The sequence below is a fragment of the Thamnophis elegans genome, chromosome 4, assembly GCF_009769535.1.
Source record: "Thamnophis elegans isolate rThaEle1 chromosome 4, rThaEle1.pri, whole genome shotgun sequence".
Taxonomy (NCBI): Eukaryota; Metazoa; Chordata; class Lepidosauria; order Squamata; family Colubridae; genus Thamnophis; species Thamnophis elegans.
In genome coordinates this window covers 716,613-741,672 of record NC_045544.1, presented here as the reverse complement: position 1 = coordinate 741,672, position 25,060 = coordinate 716,613, and the positions used below count along the sequence as shown (strand labels likewise).

General features: G+C 44.3%; 1 protein-coding gene across 1 annotated transcript in view; it reads left to right on the top strand.

Moving 5' to 3' along the window:
- Window positions 1-19,553, top strand: part of ERICH1 (glutamate rich 1) — a 77,340-nt gene extending 57,787 nt beyond the window's left edge. The window contains exons 5-6 of the mRNA XM_032216385.1: window positions 6,225-6,419; window positions 18,884-19,553. Coding sequence (XP_032072276.1) covers window positions 6,225-6,419; window positions 18,884-18,960 — 272 coding nt within the window. The 3' untranslated portion in view covers window positions 18,961-19,553. The remainder of the gene's footprint in view (window positions 1-6,224; window positions 6,420-18,883) is intronic.
- Window positions 19,554-25,060: the final 5,507 nt, after the last annotated feature.

Below are 25,060 nucleotides of genomic sequence, written 5' to 3'. Positions count from 1 at the left end.
ACAGGGAGGGAGGAAGACCGATGATTGCTTTGTGCTCTCAATTTGAGAAAGAAAGAACATACATACATACATACATACATACATACATACATACATACATACATATATATATATATATACACACACACACACACACACACACATAACTCCTGTTGGACCGATGCAAACTGTTTTAGATTCATCTTGCAAGTTAAGGCAACAGGTTACAGGTAGTCCTTGACTTATGACCACAACTGAACCCCACATTTCTGTTATTCAGTGAGACATTTGTTGAGTGAGCTTGGCCCCGTTTACTTTCTAGCCGCAGCTGTTAAGTGAATCTGGCTTCCCGCATTGACTTTGCTCGTCAGAAGGTCGTAAAAAGGGATCACATGACCCTGGGACACTGCAGCCGTCATAAATACGAGCCAGTGGCCAAGCATCTGAATCTTGATCACATGACCATGAGGATGCTGCAACGGTCATAAGTGTGAAAAGTAGTCATAAGTCCCTTGTTTTTAGTGCCGTTGTAACTTCGAACAGTCCCTAAAGGAACGGTTGTAAGGACTACCTGTAGTCTCCTCTGAAGAGAAGGCCTCAACAAAACAAACCCCATCGGTTCAAGTCCCCTTGAGGGAGGAGAGTCCTGTCAGTCTTCTTTCTCAAGTGCCAACTGAAGACTCCCGGATGCCTCATACCAGTCTTAATTTCTGCCCTGTTTGGCAAAGCCACCCAGCCAGTGGTGGGATTCAAATAACAACCGGTTCTCTGCCCTAAAGACCGGCTGGGTGGGCACTTGGCCCCCCGCATCCCCTGGGAGCAAAAACCAGCCACAGGGAGGCACCACAACCCTAGTAGGCCTCCCTTACCTGGGAGCCAAAGCAGGGGGCGCATGGGGGCTCCTGGAAGAGGCAGAGCCAGCCACCAATTTAACAACTGTGTCAGACCCGGGCAAACTGGTTCGCTCGAATCGGCCCGAACCAGCTGAATCCCACAACTGCACCCAACCTGGAACCACGTCAGCCAGGATTGCAGGAGAAGATTTTCCCCCTTCAGCCTCCTTCCACGGTGCTTTCCTCTGAGAAAGAAAGGAGCTGCGTTGCTTCAGGAAACTGCTTGGAGAGGATCTTTGCTCAGAACTATTTTGAAGCTAACCCCCCTCCCCCCACCCCGTTTGAAGATATGATCAGCCCTAGTTCCTACACTCAGGAACTGACTTTTCCACTGCCCTCAGTCATAAGGTCTTCCATTGATTTATCAAATGTATAAGATCACCCAACCTCTAATGATTCTGGGCAGCGTATCAGCTAAAAACATGCCCAATGTAATAGAAGAGAAAAAGGAGATGAGTCACCTGGGAAGCAACCAGCACAGAGCGATAGAACCTCCCAACATCATTGTTTGCTTGCTTGCAGGTAGTCCTTGACTTACAACAGCTCATTTTGTGACTGTTCAAAGTTACGTCCCTGAAAAAAGTTGACTTATGACCGTTTTTCACATTGACGACTGTTGCAGCGTCCCCATGGTCATGTCATCGAAGTCCAGATGCTTGGCCACTGACTCATGACGGTTGCAGTGTGATCTGCTTTTGGGACCTTCTGACAAGCAAAGTCAGCGGGGAATCCAGATTCACTTAACAGGGTTACCAACTTAACGAATGCAACGATTCGTTTAAACAACGATGGCGAGCAAAGTTGTAAAATGGGGCAAACTCACTTAACAAATGTTTGACTTAGCAACAGAAATTTCGGGCTCATTTGTCTTGTAAGTCAAGGACTACTTCTATTGATTCAAGCTTCCTGCTTGTTCTTGTTTTCTGTCTGATACCTATTTCCACGATACAATAGTAGATGGAGGAAACTATTTTGTTTAGATCTACTTGAATATATGAATAATCATCGCTTATTCTAATGAGATGCATTTCTAAGCGCATGCATTGAAACTTCCGTTTCTCACGTAAGCTACAGAACCTGTTTTCTGTGTCTCTGTTTAATTCCTGAAGTACCAGTTGGTGGGGGGAGGGCAGTGGTATATAGTATGATTTCATGCTATACTTTCCAGAAGGTGCAGTGGCACAAAGGTCCAGTAAATTATGCATGAACAGGCATCCTACACCCACAGGCAGAGATTTCAAAGAAAATGAGCCTGCATTTCTCAGATTTAGGAAGTAGCTGTACTGAATACAGATTCCTTTATTTTGTTCAGATTGAATTTCAAACACATCTGCAAACCCTTGTTGGAATATAAACTTCAAGCTTTACCACCAGAGATGATAATGGGGCAGAAAGAAAGGGGTGGGATGTGGAAGGACATACAGTAAAAAAAGTTTATCTTCATGTTTGAAAAATATGGGGTCTGTCTGTCTGTCTGTCTATCTATCTATCTATCTATCTATCTATCTATCTATCTATCTATCTATCTATCTATTTATCTATGACAAGAATATGATAATTAGCTATGTTTGTGAAAGACAGTTTTTCTTCTGCTTTGATTTACATTGTCACTGGGAATAGTATATTTGCACTACTAAAAATATTAGCATAACTATCATCTTAATGCTTTTTATTCATTTTCCTTCCATAGCGTCTCATAAACAGTTGGATGACTTCTCTCTCCCCCCCCCTTCAGCCTCTTTCTATGTATGCCTGATGTTATTTTAATAATGATTTTATTTTAAAGAACAGATTAGGGAATAGTAGTACTATTCTAGGATGAGTTGTTTCTCAAATGTGTGTTGCTCTTTTGAGGCTGTGGCACCAAGGGATCATTGGCATACTATATTTTTTGGAGTATAAGGTGCCTTCCCCCCCCTCAAAAAAAAGAATGGAAAAGTTGGTGTGTTTTATACACCAAATGCAGCCATTTGTGGCCTCCCGAAGCCCTGCCCCCCCCTCGTCCCAAAGACGGAGGTGTTTTTGCCTTCCCCCAGTCCCCAGGAGCCCTCGGCAGGCCTCAGCAGGGCTGGGGGAAGGCAAAAAGGCCCCTGTTTTTGTAAAAAAAAAAAAAAAAAAGACCCATTTTCTGCCCCCCATCTCATCCCATAATCCTTTTAAATGGAGGGAGTTCATAGTTTGGGGTCTAGTTATTGATTATGCATGGACCTCAGTCTTTGAAAATTAATATATATATGAAGCTCTCTTCATCTCAATATTATCAGGTCAAAGTCATACTCTCTGTGTAATGCATCTTCTAAGCATAAGTTCACCCGATGTTCACCCAGACTGGACTCAGGTGTATCTTTCGTTTTATACACACCCATCAGAGCAAGAGAGACCTGGAAAATTTAAGAGGCCCAGATTCAGAAACACAGTGCTATGAGTCTCTCGTAGACTTTTTTTCACTTCAAATTTGGTAAACGTTTCTCTATATCATTTTTTTTAAAAAAATAAGTCTGTCAAAACCAAAAGCATAGACTGAAAACGCAAATATGATGCTTTTTTCATATAGGTAGTAGCCTTCAATTTATCATCACAATTGAGCCCAAAATGTCTGTGGCTAAGAAAGATAGTTGACTCCCCCCCCCCCCCCCGGCTCAATCTTTATTGCCACAGTTTGCAAATGAATCACTGCAGGGGTTCATTTAATAACATGGTTGTTTGGTGAAACTGGCTTTAGATTTTTTAGATTTAGATTTAGATTTTATTAACATTTGTAGGCCGCCCTTTTCCCTGAGGGGACTCAGGGCGGCTCACATAAAATCAGGGAGGGGGAATAACAAAACAATGACAAAGACACATATAATAAAAGTAATAAGCAACATACACTCATCATTCGGGAGGGGCGGCTATCCTTATCCCCAGGCCTGACGGGCTAGCCAGTTCTTAAGGGCTGTGCGGAAGGCCTGGATGGTGGAGAGGGTACGAATCTCCACGGGGAGCTCGTTCCAAAGGGTCGGGGCTACTACTGAGAAGGCCCTCCTCCTTGTAGTTGCCAGCCGGCCGATGGAATACGGAGGAGGCCTAATCTATGAGATCGAATTGGTTGCAGGGAGGTAATTGGCAGAAGGCGGTCTCTCAAGTACCCAGATCCACTACCATGCAGGGCTTTATGGGTGACTAATAGCACCTTGAAGCGCATCCGGAGATCGACAGGTAGCCAGCGCAGCTCGCGGAGGATAGGTGTTATGTGGGTGAACCGAGGTGCACCCACAATCGCTCGCGCGGCCGCGTTCTGTACTAGCTGAAGTCGCCGGATGCTCTTCAAGGGCAGCCCCATGTAGAGCACATTGCAGTATTCCAGCCTAGAGGTCACAAGGGCCCGAGTGACTGTTGTGAGAGCCTCCCGATTCAGGTAGGGTCGCAACTGGCGCACCAGGCGAACCTGGGCGAATGCCCCCCTGGTCACAGCCGTCAGGTGGTGGTCAAACGATAGCTGTGGATCCAGGAGGACTCCCAAGTTGCGAACCCTCTCTGAGGGGTATAGAATTTGACCCCCCAGCCTGAGTGATGGAGTATTGATCGAATCTTTGGGAGGGAAGCACAACAGCCACTCGGTCTTTTCTGGGTTGAGCACAAGCTTGTTTACCCTCATCCAGTCCATAACGGCCTCAAGGCCTCGGTTCATCACGTCTGCCGCTTCATTGAGTTGGCACGGGGTGGACAGATACAACTGGGTATCGTCCGCATATTGATGGTATCTGATCCCGTGCCTGCGGATGATCTCTCCCAGCGGTTTCATGTAGATGTTGAATAGTAGGGGGGATAAGACCGAGCCCTGAGGCACCCCATATGTTAGGGGCCTAGGGGACGATCTCTGCCCCCCCACTAACACCGACTGCGACCTGTCCGAGAGGTAGGAGGAGAACCACTGCAACACGGTGCCTCCCACTCCCACCTCCCGCAGTCGTCGCAGAAGGATACCATGGTCGATGGTATCGAAAGCCGCTGAGAGGTCAAGGAGGACCAGGATGGAGGAATGTCCTCCATCTCTGGCTCTCCAGAGATCATCGGTCAATGCGACCAAAGCGGTTTCTGTGCTGTAACCGGGTCTGAAGCCTGACTGGAAGGGGTCTAGATAGTTTGCTTCCTCCAAGGACCATTGGAGCTGGAAGGCCACCACCTTCTCAACAACCTTCCCAAGGAAGGGAAGGTTGGAGACTGGGCGATAGTTATTAAGAACAGCTGGATCCAGAGATGGCTTCTTTAGGAGGGGTCTCACCACCGCCGCTTTCAGTGCGGCGGGGAAGTTCCCCTCCCGAAGAGAGGCGGTAACAACCGCCTGGATCCAGCCTCGTGTCACCTCACTGCTGTTAGTAACCAGCCATGAGGGACACGGGTCCAGTACGCAGGTGGAGGCACTTACAGCCCTCATGGCCTTGTCCACATCCCCGGGGGTAACATCCTGAAACTCAACCCAGAGATGTTCCACCTGATCCTCTTGTGCCTTGGCTGGAACTGCGGGGATGGAGTCCAAGTCCGACCGAAACCGAGCAATTTTGTCCGCTAAGAATTGGGCATAGTCCTCAGCTCTGCCCTGCAAGGGTTCCCCCGCTTCCCTTTTATTCAATAGGGAGCGGGTTATCTTAAACAGGGCGGCTGGGCGAGACTCAGCGGACGCAACCAAGGTGGCTATGTGAGATCTTTTTGCTGCCCTAAGTGCCCTGGTGTATTCCTTGCTGCAGGTGGTTACCATTGCTCGGTTCGATTCGGACTTATCGGACCTCCATCGGTGCTCTAGGCATCTCCTCCGGCGCTTCATCTCCCGGAGTTCCTCGGTGAACCAAGGAGGTCTCCGGGATCCGCCGCCTCGGAGGGGCCGTAGTGGCGCAATCCGGTCGAGGGCCTCCGATGCTGCCGAGTGCCAAGCAGCAACCAGAGTCTCTACCGGACTGTGGGCGAAAGTATCAGGAATGACCCCAAGCTCCGTCTGGAACCTTAACGGTTCCATAAGTCGCCTGGGGCGGAACCACCTGGTCGGTTCCTCCTCCCTACAGTGGGGGTTTGGTCTCCGGAAGTCGAGCCTCAGTAGGCAGTGGTCTGACCACGACATTAACTTTGCAAAAATTGGTCACCTGTCACCTGAAAGCAGGACACTACAATCGTCATAAATCTATGCCAGTTTGCAAGTGTCCAGATTTTGATCACCTGACCACAAGGATTCTGCAATGGTCATCAAGTGTGAAAAATGATCACTTTTTTTTCATTGCCATCGTAACTTCAAACCATCGTTAAACTAATTGTTGTAAGTCGAGGAATATCTGTATGCTGTAAACCAGTTGCTAACAGCTACTTTTTCTTTCCCTTAAGAGCTCTCAAAGTGTACAGAGTCAACCGACAGCTCCGGAAGCATCCATGAGGTTTTAAAGAGTCTTGAATCTGGCATGTTGTCATCATCAGATATTGCACGTTTGCGTCAAATGAAATCATTCGTCCTTCAGCAGAACGTGGAGGAACTAAATATTGCCCTGAAAGACCTCAGCACACATTTAGAGATGCCTCATGGTAGGCTGAATGCATCCAAGTTTTTGATGAGATTTCTTCTAGCATGCAGATCTATCTATCTATCTATCTATCTATCTATCTATCTATCTATCTATCTATCTATCCATCCATCCATCCATCCATCCATCCATCCATCCATCCATCCATCCATCTCTGTCTATCATCTATCTATCTGGCTCTGTATGTATGTGTGTGTATGTTCCAGCATAACTCTGGAACGCCTCGAACAATTTCAATCAAACTTGGTACACAGATGACTTATTTTCTGGAAAAAAATACTGTAGGGATAAGACACCCCAAGTACCCCTCGGGTGTGTGTTCTGTTAAGATACAACCTGTTGTGCCTTAAAATGGCTTCTACTGTACTACCATAAAATGGCTTCTACTGTACAGTGCAGTGGAATTGCCATGGTAACGGCTTCACAATACTGCACAAGGGGGCTTTATCTGGTAATGGGGAAAATCCAACATTAGAAATTACATTTGGTCTAGACATTTTCCCCCTATAAATAAATACTCGGGCAATGCCAGGTTATCAGCTAGTTTCCTAGAAAACTATTTTTCTCAAGCATTTTAATTTCTTTTTTAAAAAAATAATTAATGTTCATATAAATATAAAGATTTTTATTCAGTGTGTCTTTGCAGGCAAAACGTAAATTCACCCCCCCTCCCAATTTCAAATAAGTGATTTGTACGGGGAAAAGAGAATTTAAATCTTGAAATTGCTTTCTGGTCAGTCATGGCTTTCCATGATCTTTTCTGCAGTTTCTATGAAGCTGCCAGATACCCTAAAAATGGTTCTCAAATGAAATTTATATTCTGACAGATGGGAGATATTTATTGAATATACAACAGCAGAACACTCATCTTAAGTATATTTAATGTAGTTTAATGAAATGAAATCAAATTTCATCCTAGCCCTCCCCTTACTTTATAGAAAAGCCTTTAGCCCAGAAATAAAACGGGCACATTGGCTTTAAACATATGGATGGGCAAGGTTTGGCTTATTACTATATAATGTATCCCAAGAGCATCATTGCCAGAATTCATGTACCTGTACACTTTAAAGGATTATGTACCTGTACACTTTAAAACTTTTTCTATGGTGAGCGCTAACAATTTCTAAGCCAACAATTGAAACTGGTCTTGTTTCTTTTCCTTTTGGGGAAGGAGCATTATATCCTCCCAGTCTGTTGCCAAGTTACTGAATCTATTTTGAATCAATTTTATAGAATAATTTGCTTACTTAGAAAAAATGGGGACAATTTCTGACACTGAGTTATCCACCAGTTGTCCTCTTTTATGCCAGCTTTTACAGTACCACTGAGATAAATTCATGCGATTAATAGTAGCAGAAAGGCATTAAATTCAGAGATTTATTTCTTGATAGAACTCCCCTTGACGATAGTAAATTAAAAGCCATTTTAGATACAGTGAAGTTTTCATGGGTTCAATTCAGCAAAAACAAAAGTTTGTTCCAAGATTAATTTGCAAGAAAGAAAGATCTAGAATCCATTGTACTTCTGAGCCAGCTATTCAGCTAGAAATACATTGACCCAACGGAAGAAGGCAGGAACAACAGAGAGTGAGGTGGCTGGATGGAGTCACCGAAGCAGCAGGCATGATCTTAAATGGACTCCAGAGGATGGGAGAGGACAGGAAGGCCTGGAGGAATGTTGTCCATGGGGTCGCAATGGGTCGGACACAACTTCGCAACTAACAATAACAACAAATCCAGTGATGCTAGCAATAGCATAGTGGTTATCTCTGAGATCAAACATGGCAATGTCGTGTCTTTATGTGCATGTGATATCACACTGCACAAACAAAAGTGTGGAGCTTACAACGTAACGTTCATATTGTCACTTTCCTCCTCCTTATTCCCACGGACTCCAAAGTATAATCTTCTCTCCCCCGTCCCCCAGTGGTTGCAATAATCCATACTCTAGCTATTCTGGGGTGAAGGCCATGTTTGACTTCTGCATTTCCAAAATTGCCATACTAAGCACAAAAGAATGCTATGAATTCTTAAATCCACTGGCAACAGCTATCACCATCAAAGAGAAAAGGACAAAGCTGTATTTAGAGAAGGTAATATACTTCCTATAATCCTTAAAAGTAAACTGAAAAACTATTGATCGCAAATCTTTGCTCACAAATATGGAACAAAATCCCTTGGGCACCAGATCTCTTTCAGCATCCATTGTAGTTCAGATGGCAATAAACAGGATTGAAAAATCTGTGTGCCGCTTAAACTGTGGGACCGATCCACAGGTAGCCCCTTCCCCAAATGTTTGTTATTTCATCAGTCTGGCAAAGCAGATCCTTGTGTTTGGATCTGATCAGAGGGATGATACAGGTCTTCCTTTTATCTGCATGTAATGGTTTTTGTATTGAATTTTATACTGCAACCCAGGGGTGTCAAACTCAATTTCATTGAGGGCCGCATCAGGGTTGTGTTTGACCTCAGGAAGCCAGGGTGGCAAGCATGGTGTCACTCATGTCACCAGTGGCGGCCCAAGCTCTCTGCCAGCTCCTGAGCTCTATTTTTGGCTGGGACTCCTGCAACACTCTGCCAGCGAAAACAGAGCTCGGGGGTCTGGGTGCAGCCCTCTTGATCTCCATTTTCAGCTGGGATGGTCTCCTGCAAACCTCTGCCAGCAAAAACGGAGCTCGGGAGGAGCCCTGATTTTGCTGGCAGAGGCACTGCCGGCTGGTCATCCACTGTTTCCAGGTTTCGCCCGCGAGCCAGATCTAAACACCCCGTGGGCCGCATCTGGCCTCCACGCCTTGAGTTTGACACCCCTGCTCCAACCCATCAATTAGTCTTGTGGAAATATATTTTCTAATTCAAACTTTTTAGAGTCTTTTTAAAACTTTTCTTGTGACGCTTAGGTGAAAATCTTGCTTATGTACTAGGACAACATAGGTACCAGTGTAACCTGACAAAATTTGAAAGAGAGGCATATTGGGTTACTTGTGTGATCCATGTGAGATCCAGAGGCATTCAGGGAAACAAAGATCAGGGTGAATGCTACTGTTCTGTCTTCCATTGTGCCAGGTTCCTATTGAATTGGTTTTTTAATTCAAAGCATACGTACCGAAGAGCAAAACGCTTAAAAGGCACCCAAAGGAAGTATGCTCAGGTATACATAAACATCTCAAGCAAAGATTATATAGTATATTCATCCAGAGTATTCTGAGGAGTCATGTGTTATATTGCAAAATATTCTCTCTTTTTTTGGTAAAATACCATTTTGACTACTCTCAGATTCCATTGTACTTTACAACCAATCAGATTATAAGACTCCTTCTGTCACAGGTTTCCAAAAAGGACCCAAGTCACTGGAAGGTCTTTCTACATCATAATTAAAAATTCTTTCAGAGATTTTGTCATCTAAAAGCCACCGCCAGATGCTCGTCCTTTATGACCAGGCTTATTAGAGAAAATATGCGAAATAGACCATATGGATAGACTTAAGGGCCTGCAAAAAATGTACCCTTCCTGCATTTTAAAGCATTTAATCAATGACAGTGTAATTATTTCAAATCTCACATACCTTCCTCTTATAAGTGGACTGAAAGAAAGAGCTGGATAAAAGGCATTGAGTTTTTCAATGGTGAAAGGAAAGATTTCCCCCCCAAAAAATGTTATTTAATGTGAAACTCTATTTACATTTTTTTTAAAAATCCTGTGGCTTTTATTTTATATACTTTTCATGCATCAGAATATTTCATACTTTGGTTCAGAAAGATGCAGTTAAAGGAATCTGTGAGAAACAAAATGCTGAAGTAAGATTAACTGAAGCCAGATCCCGCGGGGCTGTTCTTATGTACTTAAGGAATTAAAATATATATTTAGAAACAAAACCCTCCCGTAAGACAATTGGTGCTTCTGTCCCAGTAACTCTCTTGGTTGCAGTATAATCATAGTAGCTTTAATTCAGACAGATCCGCTCCAAGAACTCAGGGGCTGAAAAAGTCTTTGGCAGTGCAGAGTAAACAAGGAGCGCTTGACTTATAGCCATTCATTGAGTGACTGCCCAAAATTACAATCACCCTTAAAAACAGGGGGGCTTATGACCGCTTTTCACACTTAACAACCACTGTAGTATCCTGTGATCAGGATTCAAGTGCTTGGCGAGTGGCACGTATTTATGACAGTTGCACTTTCTCAAGGTCTTTTGATCCCCATTTGAGACCTTCTCAACCTGCTTCCGACAAGCAAAGACAATCGGGGAATCTGGATTTGCTTAACGGCTGCATGATTCACTTAACAACTGCAGTAGTTTGCTTAATAACTGGGGTAGAAAGGTCATAAAATGGGGCAAAAGTTACCTGACCTTGCTTAGCAATGGAAATTTTGAGCTGAATTGCGGTTGTAAGTCGAGGTCTGCCTGTATGTAATGGGCCCAAAGATTAACCTTGAGAAGATAACCAAGACCCAGTCAGAGAAAAGAAATCTGGGTCCAGAGAACAAACATAATCGGGGAAAGCGTCTCAGACGTGATCCTCCATAATTCTTAGGGGGATAAAAGGATTCTGACTTGCAAGATTCTCTTACCTTAATCTGATAATAAAAGTAGCATTCGCCTTCATGTCTTTGCTTTCCAAGTTGGGTTTGACTTGCATGGCTGATAGTAGATGCCCTGCCGAAGCCTATTAGCTTGATCCCTGCTAGGATTTCATTGAGATATACAGCACTAAGTTCATTGGAGAAAGGCCAAAATACAGTAAAAACAACAACAGGCTCTCACCTATAAATAAGCTTGTAATTAAAGTTGGGCCTGCTTTTAAAAAAAGTTGCGTGCCTATGTTTTCTTTGGTGAAGCTAGACATATTTATTCAGAACCAAGTGTCAGTGATATATGGTACAGTATTTATTTTTCCTTTCGTATTGGAGTCTTCTCCTTCTTGTAAATCACATGAATGGACCTGACCATGTAAAGCTGTCTTACTGGGTACAATAGAAACACTGGTATGGTGAGAAAGAAAATACCAAGATATAGAATGCCAATGTTCATCTGCACTGCAGCCTTGGGACTTGTACTTGAGTAAAATCAGAGGGCATCTTACTCATTAATAACTACATGTGGGCTGCAGAAATCTAGATGGCCAGAAGATGGCAACAGAGGGAGTTTCCTGCATTATTTGCTAGTATCTAATGGTCATCTGGAGTTTTGTAGCTTAGGTAAAAAATGAGTATAGAAGTGCAGCCTAAGAAATTGCTTGCGGAATGAGCTTGTAATTCCCTTTTTGGTGTACAGGTAATCCTCGAGTTATGACAACTCACTTAGCGACTGTTCAAAGTTACAACATGGTGCTTACGACACACTTATGAGTTTACGGATGTTGCAGCACCGTGGAAGCCATTCACTCTTACGAACGACAGCAAAGGCCCTGCAACATTCACCCTGTCTATTCTCTCCCCGTCCCCGTCCCCCTCGCCAGGTCTCCGTAGGCACTGGGCCTGTGGAGATTCACCTTGCGAAGATCTAGCGAGCTTTCTCCTCTGTGCCGTGGTTTCTTTGCTTCAGAAATGAGCAAAAAATGGCCCTCATTGCTTCGGTACATTCGCTGGGAACAGACGCCTAAAGCAGTGCAAGAGCATGCGGTATCAGTAGAACGAGTGTTCATGCCACTGATCTCGAACTACGAGATCTGCGGCAAAGTGCTTTGCAAATGGGAGGAAGGCTTCAGGGCTTCAGGCCTTCACTCCGTTTGCTGTTTCCTTGTCGAAGCCTAAAGGTGTCCCTTGAAGGCTGCAGTCATCTTTGAAAAAAGCCTTTGCAAGCAAGAACAGACCCCAGGAGCCTCTGGCCTCTCCCTCCGGGGCTCCGTTCTTGTTGTCAAAGTCTTTTTGCAAAGAGGTGCCAAGGTGTTTGCAGGCCGATGGGACGCTTTGAGGCAGCCCCAAAGCCTCCCGTCGGTGTTCAAACGTTTTGCACACTGAGACTGGAAGTTTCTGGGGGCCGTGATCTTGCGTGGCAGAGAGGCTGGAGAGGAGACAACTTGCTAGATCTTTGCAAGATAAGTGACCCAGCGTGGCAGGGTGGGGACAGCAAGCAATTGTGGGGAGCATGAGATATCTCAGTGGGTTGGGGAGGCCTTGGGTGGTCTTAAGCAGGTGGCTGTTCCATCACTAGCCCCCTCCCCCCCATGGCCTTTCCCACCTTGAGAGACCTCATGTGCACTTAACCACCTGCGCATTCGATTAGTGAATGCGTGGGCGAAAGCAGGGAGTTTCCACGTTCATTTTACATGATTCACTCAAAACACATCCTTAGGTTAGGAATGCAATTGAGAGGCTGGATTATATCTGTAACTCGAGGGCTAGTTATATAGGATTTTTATTTTTAGTCCTTCTGAGCAGCCCTAATCTTATCTGACTACAAAGAGTTGCTAAAGTTGCAGCCATTTTGTGCAACATGACTGCTCCCCACGTTTCCTGCTCTTGAACCTCCAGCTGTTCCCTGTGGAATGACTGCTTGGAATGGATTTTCAACAGTGATCTTAACCACATGTCCTGTTTGAATGATGAATGTAATTATCCTGCCTTTGTTTTGTGTCTTTGTTTTATTGAATGTAAAGCCACAGGAACACCATTCCTTTTTTAACTTTATGAAACAAGCTGTTAAAAAAGGCATCAAGCTATCTTGAATGCTGTAAGACAAACCCAGGCGTATAATCGGCATTCCTAAAACTCCACGTTATAAATTAGATGAGGGTAGCATGGGTGCTGTTTTCCCTGTAAAACAAGCACACATCAATGCATCGTGCATCTTTTCCTGTTGCTTTATTACTTTTGGTTTCCTGAGACAAAGACCAGACTGTGGCCTGACACATTTGGAAGTGCCGGCATGGCCCTGAGTCACAAATTCATTTGCTATTGCCTAGGCAGTCAACACATTTTAATTCCCTCTGCTGTATGTGGCACCCATGTTCATGACTGATAACCTTATGGGCCGTCAGGTCCCTTTTGAGATTAAAAAATAAAGTAATGGTTGCTTGCTTTCTAGGCAAAGTTTCTGTTGATGCTGTGCTCGCTCACATTTTTTGGATCTATTCTGAAGACTTTGGCAACCTCCATACTACTAATCCAGTCTACGTGTGTCTCATGTTAGTAGATTGTTCCTCGAGAAATTTTCAGCATGTTGGCCTTGGAAGTATGGTAGAGTTGTTGGTACAGTTGGAATAGCAATAGCCCTTAGACTTATATACCGATTCACAGTTCTTTACAGCCCTCTGTAAGCGGTTTACGGAGTCGGCCTCTCTTGCCCCCAACAGTCCGGGTCCTCATTTTACCCACCTCGGAAGGATGGAAGGCTGAGTCAACCTTGAGCCTGGTGAGATTCGAACTGCCGAATTGCAGGCAGCCGGAAGTCAACAGTTAGTAGCCTGCAGCACTGAACTCTAACCACTGCACCACTGTGGCTCAATAAGAATAAGTACTTGTTTCTAGCTCTCAGTAACCTCAGAGGGTGAATGGTCTTTAAATATTTGCTTATGGTTTGTTTATAGTAGCAGGAAGGATTTGGCAGCTCAACAACAGGTTGAAAGGCAGCTCCACACTGTGCACCCAAGAGATGTAATATTTCCCTACTGCTGAAATCACAGAAAATTGATGGCATTTTCTGAACCCTCAAAATGGGAAGACTCGTGACCATCACTTAATCCGAATCTTAATCTGAAGATCTTAGGTGCTGTGCGAGTGGGAAGCATCCACTCTCTGGTTATTAAGGCAGGCACGGAACCAACCGAACTCTTTTGTAATAAATAAACATATGGAAAATATATTGCTTCCCAGGTATAAATGTGAGTTTCTTTCTTCTCCGAGATAAAGGTTTTGTGGTTGTATGAATTCATTGTTCAGCCAGCTGCTTCCCATCACACTCTTGGCCAAATGAAGGAGATTGCTTGGAATATGAAGGTAATGAGGGAAATGCAAAGGGAACGGGGAAATGGGCAGCATTTCACGTGTACATTTGGGATCTGCTTCCTCTCCAGTGCCAGCTTGCCACTCCCACAGCACCTGAGATCTTTTAAATTTGGGATATCATGATCTCAAGGAGTGTATTAAGAAGTTATCCCCCTTCACTCTGGATGTCTTTGGCCTTAAGATCCCCTCTTCTTTGAAGCCAGACTGTTAACACTTCCTTTCTTTCTTGTCAGCAAGCATCAAGTCAAAAATAGTCCTTTTTCGTGTTGCCTTGGAAATTATCACCCACTAAAGAGCTAAAAACGTCTTCTAAGCATTTAACAGAAAGAAACTAGGGAACAATCTTCTAATAATTCTGTGAATTCTCTACACTAGTAATGGATGTTTATATCCTGTCTGCCGTGAACAGTTTTCTTCATTGCCTTCCATGTAGTAGAAATCATATCCAAAGAAAGAGAAACCAAATGGTGCTACCTTAAAAACTGAAGCATGCAGAAGATGTTTAGCATTTAATAAACGTTGCACCAGATAGATGGGTGGCTGCAGTTATGCAGTTCTTATTTTCTGGGAGCAAACCAATCCAACATAAAACTAGAGATCAGGGGTCCCCAGCCCCTAGCCGTGGCCCGTTACCAGACTGCGGCCTGTTTGAAACCAGACCGTGGCAGAGATGGGCAAGCATGCACACGTGAAGCTCCCCTCTCACGAGGGGTGGGCAAGCGCGCATGCACAAAGCTCCACTCGTGTGAGCAGAGAGTGCTTGCGTGAGTGGAGAACACTTGCACAAGTGTGCAAAGCTCCATTCATTTGGACGGAGTCCTGCACACAAGCGCCCTCAGCTGGTGGAAGTGGAGCTACCCACGCTAGTACGAGCGCCCTCCGTTCGCAGGAGTGGAACTTCACCTGCAAGGGGAGCTTTGTGGGTGATCGGAAGCACCACCTCATGGACCAGTCTGTTCGCGCAAGTGGAGGGCGCCCACGCGCATGCCACTCACACATATGGAGCTGTGCATGCACATGTGCATCTGCCATTCACACGCACACCCCATGCCAGGTTGGCCACCAAGCTGGAAAGATTGGGGGGGGCCTGCTATAAATAACAGAACTGTGACTACAGGTAGTCCTCGACTTATAGCAGTTCATTTAGTGACCTTTCAAAGTTACAACAGAACTGGGGGGAATTACTTATGACCATTCTTCACACTTATGACCGTTGCAGCATCTCCATGGTCACATGATCCAAATTCAGATCCCTGGCAACTGATTCGTATTTATGACAATTGCAGGGTCCCGGGGTCATGCGATCCCTTTTTCCAACCTTCTGACAAGCAAAATCAACGGGGAAGCCAGATTCTCTTAACAGCCATGTTACTAACTCAAGAACTGCAGGGATTCAGTTAACAACAGTGGCAAAAAAGGGTCATAAGATGGGGCAAAAGTCCCTTAGCAGCTGTCTTGCTTAGCAACAGAAAGTTTGGGTTGAATTGTCATGTTGAGGACTACCTGTCACTGTAGCGTCGCTCACCCCAGTAGCTTTGCTAAGTTGAGGACTGCCTGGTGATGGTTTTCTGTAATAAGATTTTGTGTCTGTTTTCAATTGGGGGGGGTGGGTTAGGTCTTCTTGTAGCTGTTGCCTGTAAGGTATCATCTCCTTTATGCTTACGGTGAATCTCACAGGTAAAGGTGTCCTCAGATCAAATTTGATACCTGGTGACTTTGTAGATATGTCTGCAGCATTTGTCTTTATGTTCCCATGTAAGAGGCTGAATTCGAGGGTGGGGCTGAATGCATCATCGGTTTGGAATCTCTACACCCCCATAAGAAACATAAGTCCAGGCCCCTTGAAGTCCTTTAACGGTTATCTGGCACCCTTAGTAGTTCAGATTCTTCTGAACAAGTAGCATGAAATAAACTTGTAGTACTGTATTTTTGAATATCCTGGTCCCTGACTTCTTGTACGTGATACATATGGGAGTAGTTTGGTTTTATCCTCTTCCGGGATATTGTGATATTTTTTCTCACTTTTATTGTACTGTTCCTGTAATTTTTTCTTTGGTCCCTCAAGCAGTTACCATGGTTCCCCAAAAATAAGACAGGGTCTTATTTTCTTTTGACCCCCGAAATAAGCACTTGGCCTTATTTTTGGGGAGGTCTTATTATTTTTGAGGTGCAGGAGGCAGCGAGCGTGGTCAGCTCATGGCTGTTGCGGTATTGCGATATTTTAGGGAAGGGCTTATTTTAGTGCATGCGCTCAAAAGCCCAATTGGGCTTATTATCCAGGGAGGTCTTATTTTCAGGGAAACAGATGTGTAATTAACTAGTCTGAACAAACCCAGGGTTTGCCAGCCATTTGTATGCAGAATTCAAATTGCATGGTTGGCAGAGACGGATGCTGGCTATCAGTATTATAGCCTCCTCTGTGCCTGCAGTTTTAATATTCCACTGGGTTTTATTCTGGGCCTGTGATGTAAGTCCCCACATTTTTCATGCATGTGGCCTTCCATCGGATATTCAAGGAATGTCCCGGCAAGCAACAATTCTGCATAATACGGCTTGTATAACATGTAGAGGTATTCTTTTTTTTCTCTCTGACCTATTAGCAAAAATAAAATAAAAATAAGATTTGCATACATTTGCATACCTGGAAACAACATGATTTTAAGTAAACAAACTTGGGGCAGGTCACAGTTGTGCCTAATCATATTTCATTGATAAAATGTGTAAATTACTTATCACTCTAAAGTTTAAAACCAAACAAGATTTTGCCTACGTACTGATTGCTATTTTAAAGAATAAAGGCATAGATGTGAAAGGCCAGAATGCAAAATCAGAGGGGATTTTGAGCTAAAGATTCAAATGAGAGAGAATAGGAGAAACAGATGTTGAGAGAGATTTCTGAGTAAGAAACTGTTGTGGGCAGCCAGCAGAGCTGGCAGCAGATTCGGAGAGGGAGGAGGTTGGGGAGGAACATTGGCCAGTCCTGGAATCCAGGGAAGGCTCTGACGAGTGATCTGCGCCGGAAGCGGAGAGGGGGCCAGGGCTGTCTGATAGTTATCAGCTGCCTTCAGAGTCAGACATCAGTGGGGCAGAAGAACAGCTGCAGCCTGTTCCCAGTGTGCGCATGCGCAGTTGCCAGGTGAAGGAAACAGCTAAAGAACAGGAGTCGACTTGGGAGTAAAGCCACGGGTGGACGGTGAATGGCCCCTCCCATAGGGAATAAAAGAGGAGTGAAAGGGGAGTGGAGTTTGCAGGAGACAATTAGTTCATTCCTGCACTCTTTGCCAAGTATTGCTGCGTCAGAAAGATATCGGCTTGGCCACTCGCCAAGCCTGGTGAAGGTCGGTAATTGAGAACTATCCTGAAAGACTGTGGGCGGGGACTTTGCTGGAGAGGAATTCACTGTAAATTAAATAGAAGCGGTTTATCGGGGCGAGGATTCGGCTTTGTGCTGCTGGGGAAGCCTACCTAGGTCAGAGCAGGAACTAGGAGGCCTATCTAGAAGATCAGTTTAAGCAAAGTTTAAAGGAGGGATGGAGCTGTTCTTGGTGGCCTCTTTTCAAAGGCCGCAGTCCCTCCGGAATAATGTTTGAAGGGCCTTCCTGCTGGCAGCGGGAGCGTAGCTAAAACTGGAAAGGGTCAGGCCTTCCAGGGAGCTTTTGAAATCCGAGCAAGGGCTGCCTCCCAGGAGTAAAGAATGAGAAGGCATTCAGGGAGAAGAAATGAAGAAGCAGAGGCAGAGAGAAAGAAAGGAGAATAAAAAATAAGGTATCCTGGCAGGCAAAGGTGGGGAAATGTTTATTCCCCCAGAAGGAGAAGGGGGGCAAGACTGGCAGTAAAACTGAAGACTGAAAGGAAAAGGATCTTTGCAATCTTTATTGGGACCTTTAAAAGGAAGCTTGTGACGCCCTGGGACAGGCGCCCCCTTCGCTGGGTTTGCGCCAGGCCAGACCCAGCCCTGCGCTTGGCTGCTTGAATTCCTGCCTGCCGCTGTAGCTGTTTGGAGTTAGGAAGCCCGCCATCCTCTTCCTTTGGCCGTGCAATCTGCAGCTGTTTGGTGGCCACCAAATTGACCTGGGCTGGGTTTAAAATGGGTGCCATTTCTCCTGATTTTCCGAGTTATTCCCAGTGTTTCTCTTCGTGGCTTTCTTCCACCCTTTCCAAAATGTGGGTGGTTCCTAGGAAGGGATGGGGCCATTGCAACTGACTGCAAAGCACGAAATTGGCAAGAGGTCTGCTGTTTCAAAACCTAGCACTTCATGAGGACTAGGAGCAAGCAGGGCACCACTTCTTTGTGTGATCAAGCTTGTGGTTTTTTTTTTTAAAACTGTGTAATTCAATGCAAAAAAAGAAAGAAAGAAGAACAGGCATTTATAATTTATATATAAGAACATTTATAAGAGCAGTTATCAAGATTCTTGAAATGCTTCATTCAAGGAATTGCAAAGACTTTTAGTTCTATCGTAAGATACAGGTTTGCTAAAAACTCTGTGACGTTTCGTGAATAATATGTTTTTGTCTTTCGCAGATCAAGTCACGGCAATATCTTCTTTGTTTCGCTACTGGATTACAGATATCCTTCCTGGAAGGGAGGACAGGAAATGAGCCGAATGAGAATCTCCATCTGTACAGAGCTAAGATCTAAAACTTTGAATTAAACCTTAGAATACTTGGGGAGAAATATGTCCTTGGAGAGGATACAGGTTCATGGAGAGACTATTAATGGTAGGGGGGGGGGGGGGGCGGTTGGGTTGGGTTCTGTTTGCTTTTTTGTGACTTTCGTTTTTCGTGCACCCAGAGCTCTCAGCCAACGGCTTCAGTGAAGTCCATTTCACTTTGTTTTTCTTCCAAGAAATTTGGAGTGGCCACATTACAAGCCAGCAAGTTCCAGCATTGATTTAAGAGGTTGGCTAACAACATGGACTGCAAAAGCTGTGACTTGAAGTACAGAAGTCTGATGTTTCTTTTTTTTCCAGCTTAACTCACTTTGAACACAGCTCAGAAACTCTTTTCATTGATCGGACCACGGGAAAGCTGAGAAACGTCGGAGACCAATTTACAGGCAGCAGAGAGGAACACACTGTTTGGTGTGCAAAGATAGGAAAACTGGAAAAGATTGGCTTTCCCCATCATATCTCTGGTGGTGGTGTTTTTTAAAAAAGTACTCACTGTAGGAGCAGAATAAAAGGTGAATCGTTTTTCCTGTATTCTTTGTTTGAGTTGATTTGACGTGGTGTTGGGGAAAAATAAGCACGTGGGTTCAGTTCCAAGGGAGGAGAAAGGCACTGGAAACATGAAGGCTGATTGGAAAGGTGGTTTAATGGAGCAGAACCATTAAGCATGTGGTCCTGGTGCAGCTGAACACATGGAGTGGAGAGAGTGTTATTGATACCCTCTCTTGGGCCTTGCCCTTGAGCGTCCTGTTCCTGTGCAAGAAATGTATTCTATTGGTTGTTGTCAGACTCCCAGTGGACTAGGCAGGGGTCATAGCTCATTTCATAGGCTCTCTATGTCCCAGACTTGGTTGAATCTTGCCGGGGGATGCAGTGAAGGGCAATTTCCTATTATGGCTGAATGGCTTTGCCCTGGAGGATAATCCCATCATCCTGGAGCGGACGTCTTTTGTTTTGTAGGTGTCTGCTGGGGGCAGGGAGTGGGGCTCAGTTCTCCAGGAGCAGGTTTCTCCATTTCTCATCCAGGGGAAATATAATATTCTGCCTTTTTTAATATTTCCCATAACATTTCATTATGCTAGGAGGGGAGAGGGTGCTGACTTTCTACCATGGGATAATAAAATGTACAGGCTTCGTTTTGAGTTACAGCATGGTCTGTTTTGGGCAGACTCTCTTTTTTCAATGTCATGTAAATATTTGGGGTATCTCCATTAGTTCCTCTTAGAACTGCAGCTTCCACCAGCAACTCAAGTGATGGGCTCCAAGCGTTTCCAAGAGAGGAATTTAATCAGAACAGCTTTTCTAGCACCTGCACAAGAGCCGCTTCGCCTGCCAAAATGTGCCCTTTGTATAAATTTTAAAGATACTAGAGAGAACAGGATCCCCAGGGGACATCGGAATAAATGAGGCAGAGAAACTGTGCAGAATAAATATTATTTCTTAAACTCCCTTATGTAAGCATAGACGCTTTGTGTTTCTGCCCCTGCAGTCAATACAGGAGAAAATCTGCCCCCGACTACAGTGTGAGTTCATTAATTTTTGACCAAAATATGTATTTGTGACATATAATAAATCCCATATTAGCACGCCTGTCTTCTATTTGCCTTGCCTGCGCAGCAAAAATGGAGTATACTGCCGTTCTCCCAAAGTTGCTGAGTCTTCGCCCTCTAAGAAGCATCGATATAATGCTTATTCCAGTAGTTTCTAAAGGACCACGGAGGAACTCAATCTTTGATACTGCTTATCTGACTGTGTACTATTTTAATTCTTCTATCCTCAGAAATACCCAGCTCTCTCCTTAATACTCTAAATACAGCGGCTTCTGTAAGTTGTACGTTTTTATTATGCATTCACACAAAGCCTGCAAGATGTCTTCTATTTGTCCTTTCTCTTCTGCATCTTCCGTATAACCTGGCTTGCTATGATCAGCCCTCCTCTTCTTTTTTAAGAGTGCAGTTCATTCTCTGAAACTGTTTTGTTAGTACAGGTATCCCTCGACTTACAACCATTCATTTAGAGACTGTTCATTGTTACAACAAAGTGGCTTATGACAATTGTTCACACTTAACAGCCATTGCAGGATCCATATTGTCATGTGATCAAAATTCAGACATTTGTCATATTTATGACAATCGCAGTGTCGTGGGGTCATGTGATCAGGTGATCTTCCAACCTTCGGATGAGCAAAGTCAATGGGGAAGCCAGATTCACTTAACAGCCGTGTTACTAGCTTAACAACTGAAATGATTCACTTAACAACTCTGGCAACAAAAGTTGTAAAGTAGGGCAAAACTCACTTAATAAGTGTCTCTCTCTTAGCAACTGAAATTTTGTCTTATTCAGACATTGAGACATTCAAAGATTCTGGTAACAGATAATTGCAGCCAGGATATTATTATATTTCCATTCAGGTTCCATGATACCTGATGCAAAAGGTTCTGAGATGATTATATTCCTAAGCAGAAGTGGTTATCGGCTCCGTTTCATTGTGCTAAAATTTCAAAACAAGGCAACCGTTAGAAAACAGGAAGTCTTTTGTGGTTGTAAGGATAGGTTTTCCTTTTTCTTGTCTTTTTTTTTAGGAAGGATCGTAATGTCTTCATTTTGCATCATTGGCATTAGCAATGAATGTCATTAATAAAGAATAATCTTATTTAAAAGAAATCAAGTGAGATTTGAGATTCTTGGTAAGTAAGGCCATTTCCCCCCCTGATCGTAGCATTCTATTTTTTTTCTTTGCAGGAAGTTTTTCTGAAACCAGAGTACTGTATATACTCGAGTATAAGCCTAGTTTTTCAGCCCACTTTTTGGGCTGAAAAAAGCCGCCTCGGCTTATACTCGAGTCAGTGAAAAATTTGCCCGAAATGGAGGAGAAAAGGGGGCGGGGCCATGCCGCTGGGTGACGCTCGTGAATGGCCCGGCGCCCCTGTGAGTTTCCCCTCCCTCTGTGTCAGTTTGCCGCGCAGCGCGCACCGCACCATCCCCCCTCCTCACGTTCTAATGTAATGCAGGGCTGTCTTACGATTCCCCTTCCTCCCCCTCCTGCCGCTCTGCAACGATGTCCCACCTCCTCCTTGTTATGGCAAGCAGCCACATAGCGATGTCCCACCTCCTCTGGTACAGTGATCCAATGATAGGAATCACTGTGCCGTGTGTCATAGGAGGCGGGACATCGCTCCCGCGGCTGCACGGGACATCATCATCACAGCGGGACATCAGCATCATGAGGTGAGTGAAGTATTTCATTGAATACACCGCTAGTTTACTGTTTTTCTTTGAAATAAATATTCAAAAACATTATTGGTATCTATTTTTATTTTTGAAATTTACCGGTAGCTGCTGCATTTCCCACCCTAGGCTTATACTCGAGTCATAACTTTTCAGTTTTTTGTGGTAAAATTAGGTGCCTCGGCTTATATTCGGGTCGGCCTATACTCGAGTATATACGGTAATCAGGAATGCAGAATGTGGGTTGGGAGTTTAGTTTAGTATTAGTGACAGTGTCAGAGTGGAAACATATTGTGCTACATAGGAAAGGAGGTCATGGAGGAAAAGTGACAGGATTTGGCCTTGGTCATTGTCAAGATCTTGAGATACGTATTAGATCAGGAGTGTCAAACTGGGGGTCCATAGGCCGGATGGATCATGCGCAGGCCACGGCCACCCCAGCTCCTCGAAGGCAAAAAATGCCATGATATGTCACAAGGTATCAACATGATACGGCAAGTTTGACAGCAGTGTATTAGATGAGGAATAACGAGAGAATTCTCCAGTGCTGGGGTTCAAAAATTTTTTACTACCGGTTCTGTGGGCGTGGCAGGGAAAGGATACTGCAAAATCCCCATTTCCTCCCAATCAGCTGGGACTCAGGAAGCAGAGAATAGATGGGGGCATGGCCAGCCAGTGGTGGTATTTACTCAAAATTTCCGCTACCATTTCTGCTGAACTGGTCAGAACCTGCTGAATTCCACCCCTAGAATTCTCCCTGCCTGAAATAAGCCTCTACTGCATGCAGTTCAGTCAGCGAGCAAAAGCAAGAAAAACCACTTCTGTAGTGCAGCCAGCTTAAGACCTCCATCAAACCAACATTACCCAGACTGTATGGAAGGAATTTAGGCTTGTTAACCAGTCTCCTTGCATAACGTGCCTTCAGCTGACAATGCAGATGCAATGGATGTTACTCCCATGAACCATGCACAATTATGTCATTCACTCCAGTACCTTTGCTCATCTTCATGTCATAAAAGAATCATAATGGGATGAAAAGGAAAGAAAAAACTCACTCTTATTTATGCACCCGTCTTCTGGGACGGTGGTGCCAGATAGGAGCCATTCCCACCCCTTGACCTTCCATAAGAGCCTCAAAACCTGGTTTGGCCAATTGGCCTAGGGCCCCTATGGGGGCGCATGTCATTCGGAGGGGGGGGGAGGATAATGGACTGCATGTATTTTGCTCCCTTCCTTACCATCTTCATTTTAATAGTTGGGATCGTAACATTTTAAAGCTTTGTTTTGCTATTTTTACTCTGATGTAAGTCTCTAGATGAGATGGGTGGTATATAAATTTTATACATTTATACACCATCCATAAATAAATTTAATAAATAAATATTGGTCTGCACTGAGCCACAGGTTAAACTGGATGATCTACTTCAACAAACTTGCAAATATACTTAATGCAATTGCTCTGTCTCATGTGCTGGTTATTCAGTCAGAGTCATTCCCCAGGAAGTCTAGGGGTTGTTTTAGTAAAACTGAACAGGAACTATACTATCCTGTTTCCCCCAAAATAAGACCTCCCTGGATAGTAAGCCCAATCAGGTTTTTGAGTCCATGCCTTAAAATAAGCCCTCCCTGAAAATATTGCAATGCAGCAGCAGCCATGAGGTGACCCCGCTCGCTGCCTCCTGCACCTCAAAAATAATAAGACCTCCCCGAAAATAAGGCCAAGTGCTTATTTCGGGAGTCAAAAGGAAATAAGACCATGTCGGGGAAACACGGTACTCTGTCCTGCAAAGTAATCAATTGATATAGACTTCCGTACCATTTTATACCTCCAGTTTTTAAAAGCTGAGCAATAAAAAAAGCTAGTTTGATCTGGTGGTTAAGTACCACATTAGAAATTAGGAGCCTGGGAGTTCTAGTCCTGATTTAGGCATGAAAGCCAGCAGTCACCCACCACCACCCCCACCAATCACAGGTTACTGTTATTGTGGGGTAAATAGGAGGATTGTGTATGCTTGCCGCCTTGAGTTATAACAATAATAAAGGCATGATTTTTTTAAAAAAATATGAATAAAGTTGTCATAGGAATTAAGGGTTGAAGTGAACTTAGAGATGGATTATTCCAACCTTTTCTCCAGCATAGACTCCTAAAGCATCCAGCCTCTTCGCTGAATCACTTCCCAAGTCAGCCTCTTCCACTGTTGACAGCTCTGACCATTGAGAAATTCTTCTTGATGTTCACATGAAATCTTCCTCCCGGCCATAAGAGCTCATTGGAACGTACATCTTCAGGAGCCCTTTATCTCTGGTGGTGCAGTGGTTGAAATTCATTTTTGCAGACTTAACTCTCCCCATAGCCCGGAGTTCATTCCTGAGGGGGCTCAAGGTTTGCTCAGCCTTCCAATCTTCCAGGTTTGGTAAAATGAGGACCCAGATTGTTGGGGGGGCAATAGGCAATGATGCTTCTACATTGTAAATTACCCTGAGAGTGCTGTAAAATGCTATGGGGCAGCATATAAGCCTAAATGCTCTTGCTTATCTTCATATCTGGCAACAGAAGGATCTTCCATTAACAGGATTCTTAATGTGGGGAAAGCAGGGCTCTTTTCTCTAATCTGTTTTTTCATATCACATAATAAATTAGGATAGGCAGATTAAATCATTCTGTCTTGTATTATTTTAAACATGCCTTTATGTTATATGTATTTACCCCAAAAGATAGATAGTTCCTAAACATTCCTTTAAAATGTGCCTTTTTATGCATTTCTTTTTAACTGAGAACTGCTTTACTAAATTTAAGAAGTGTG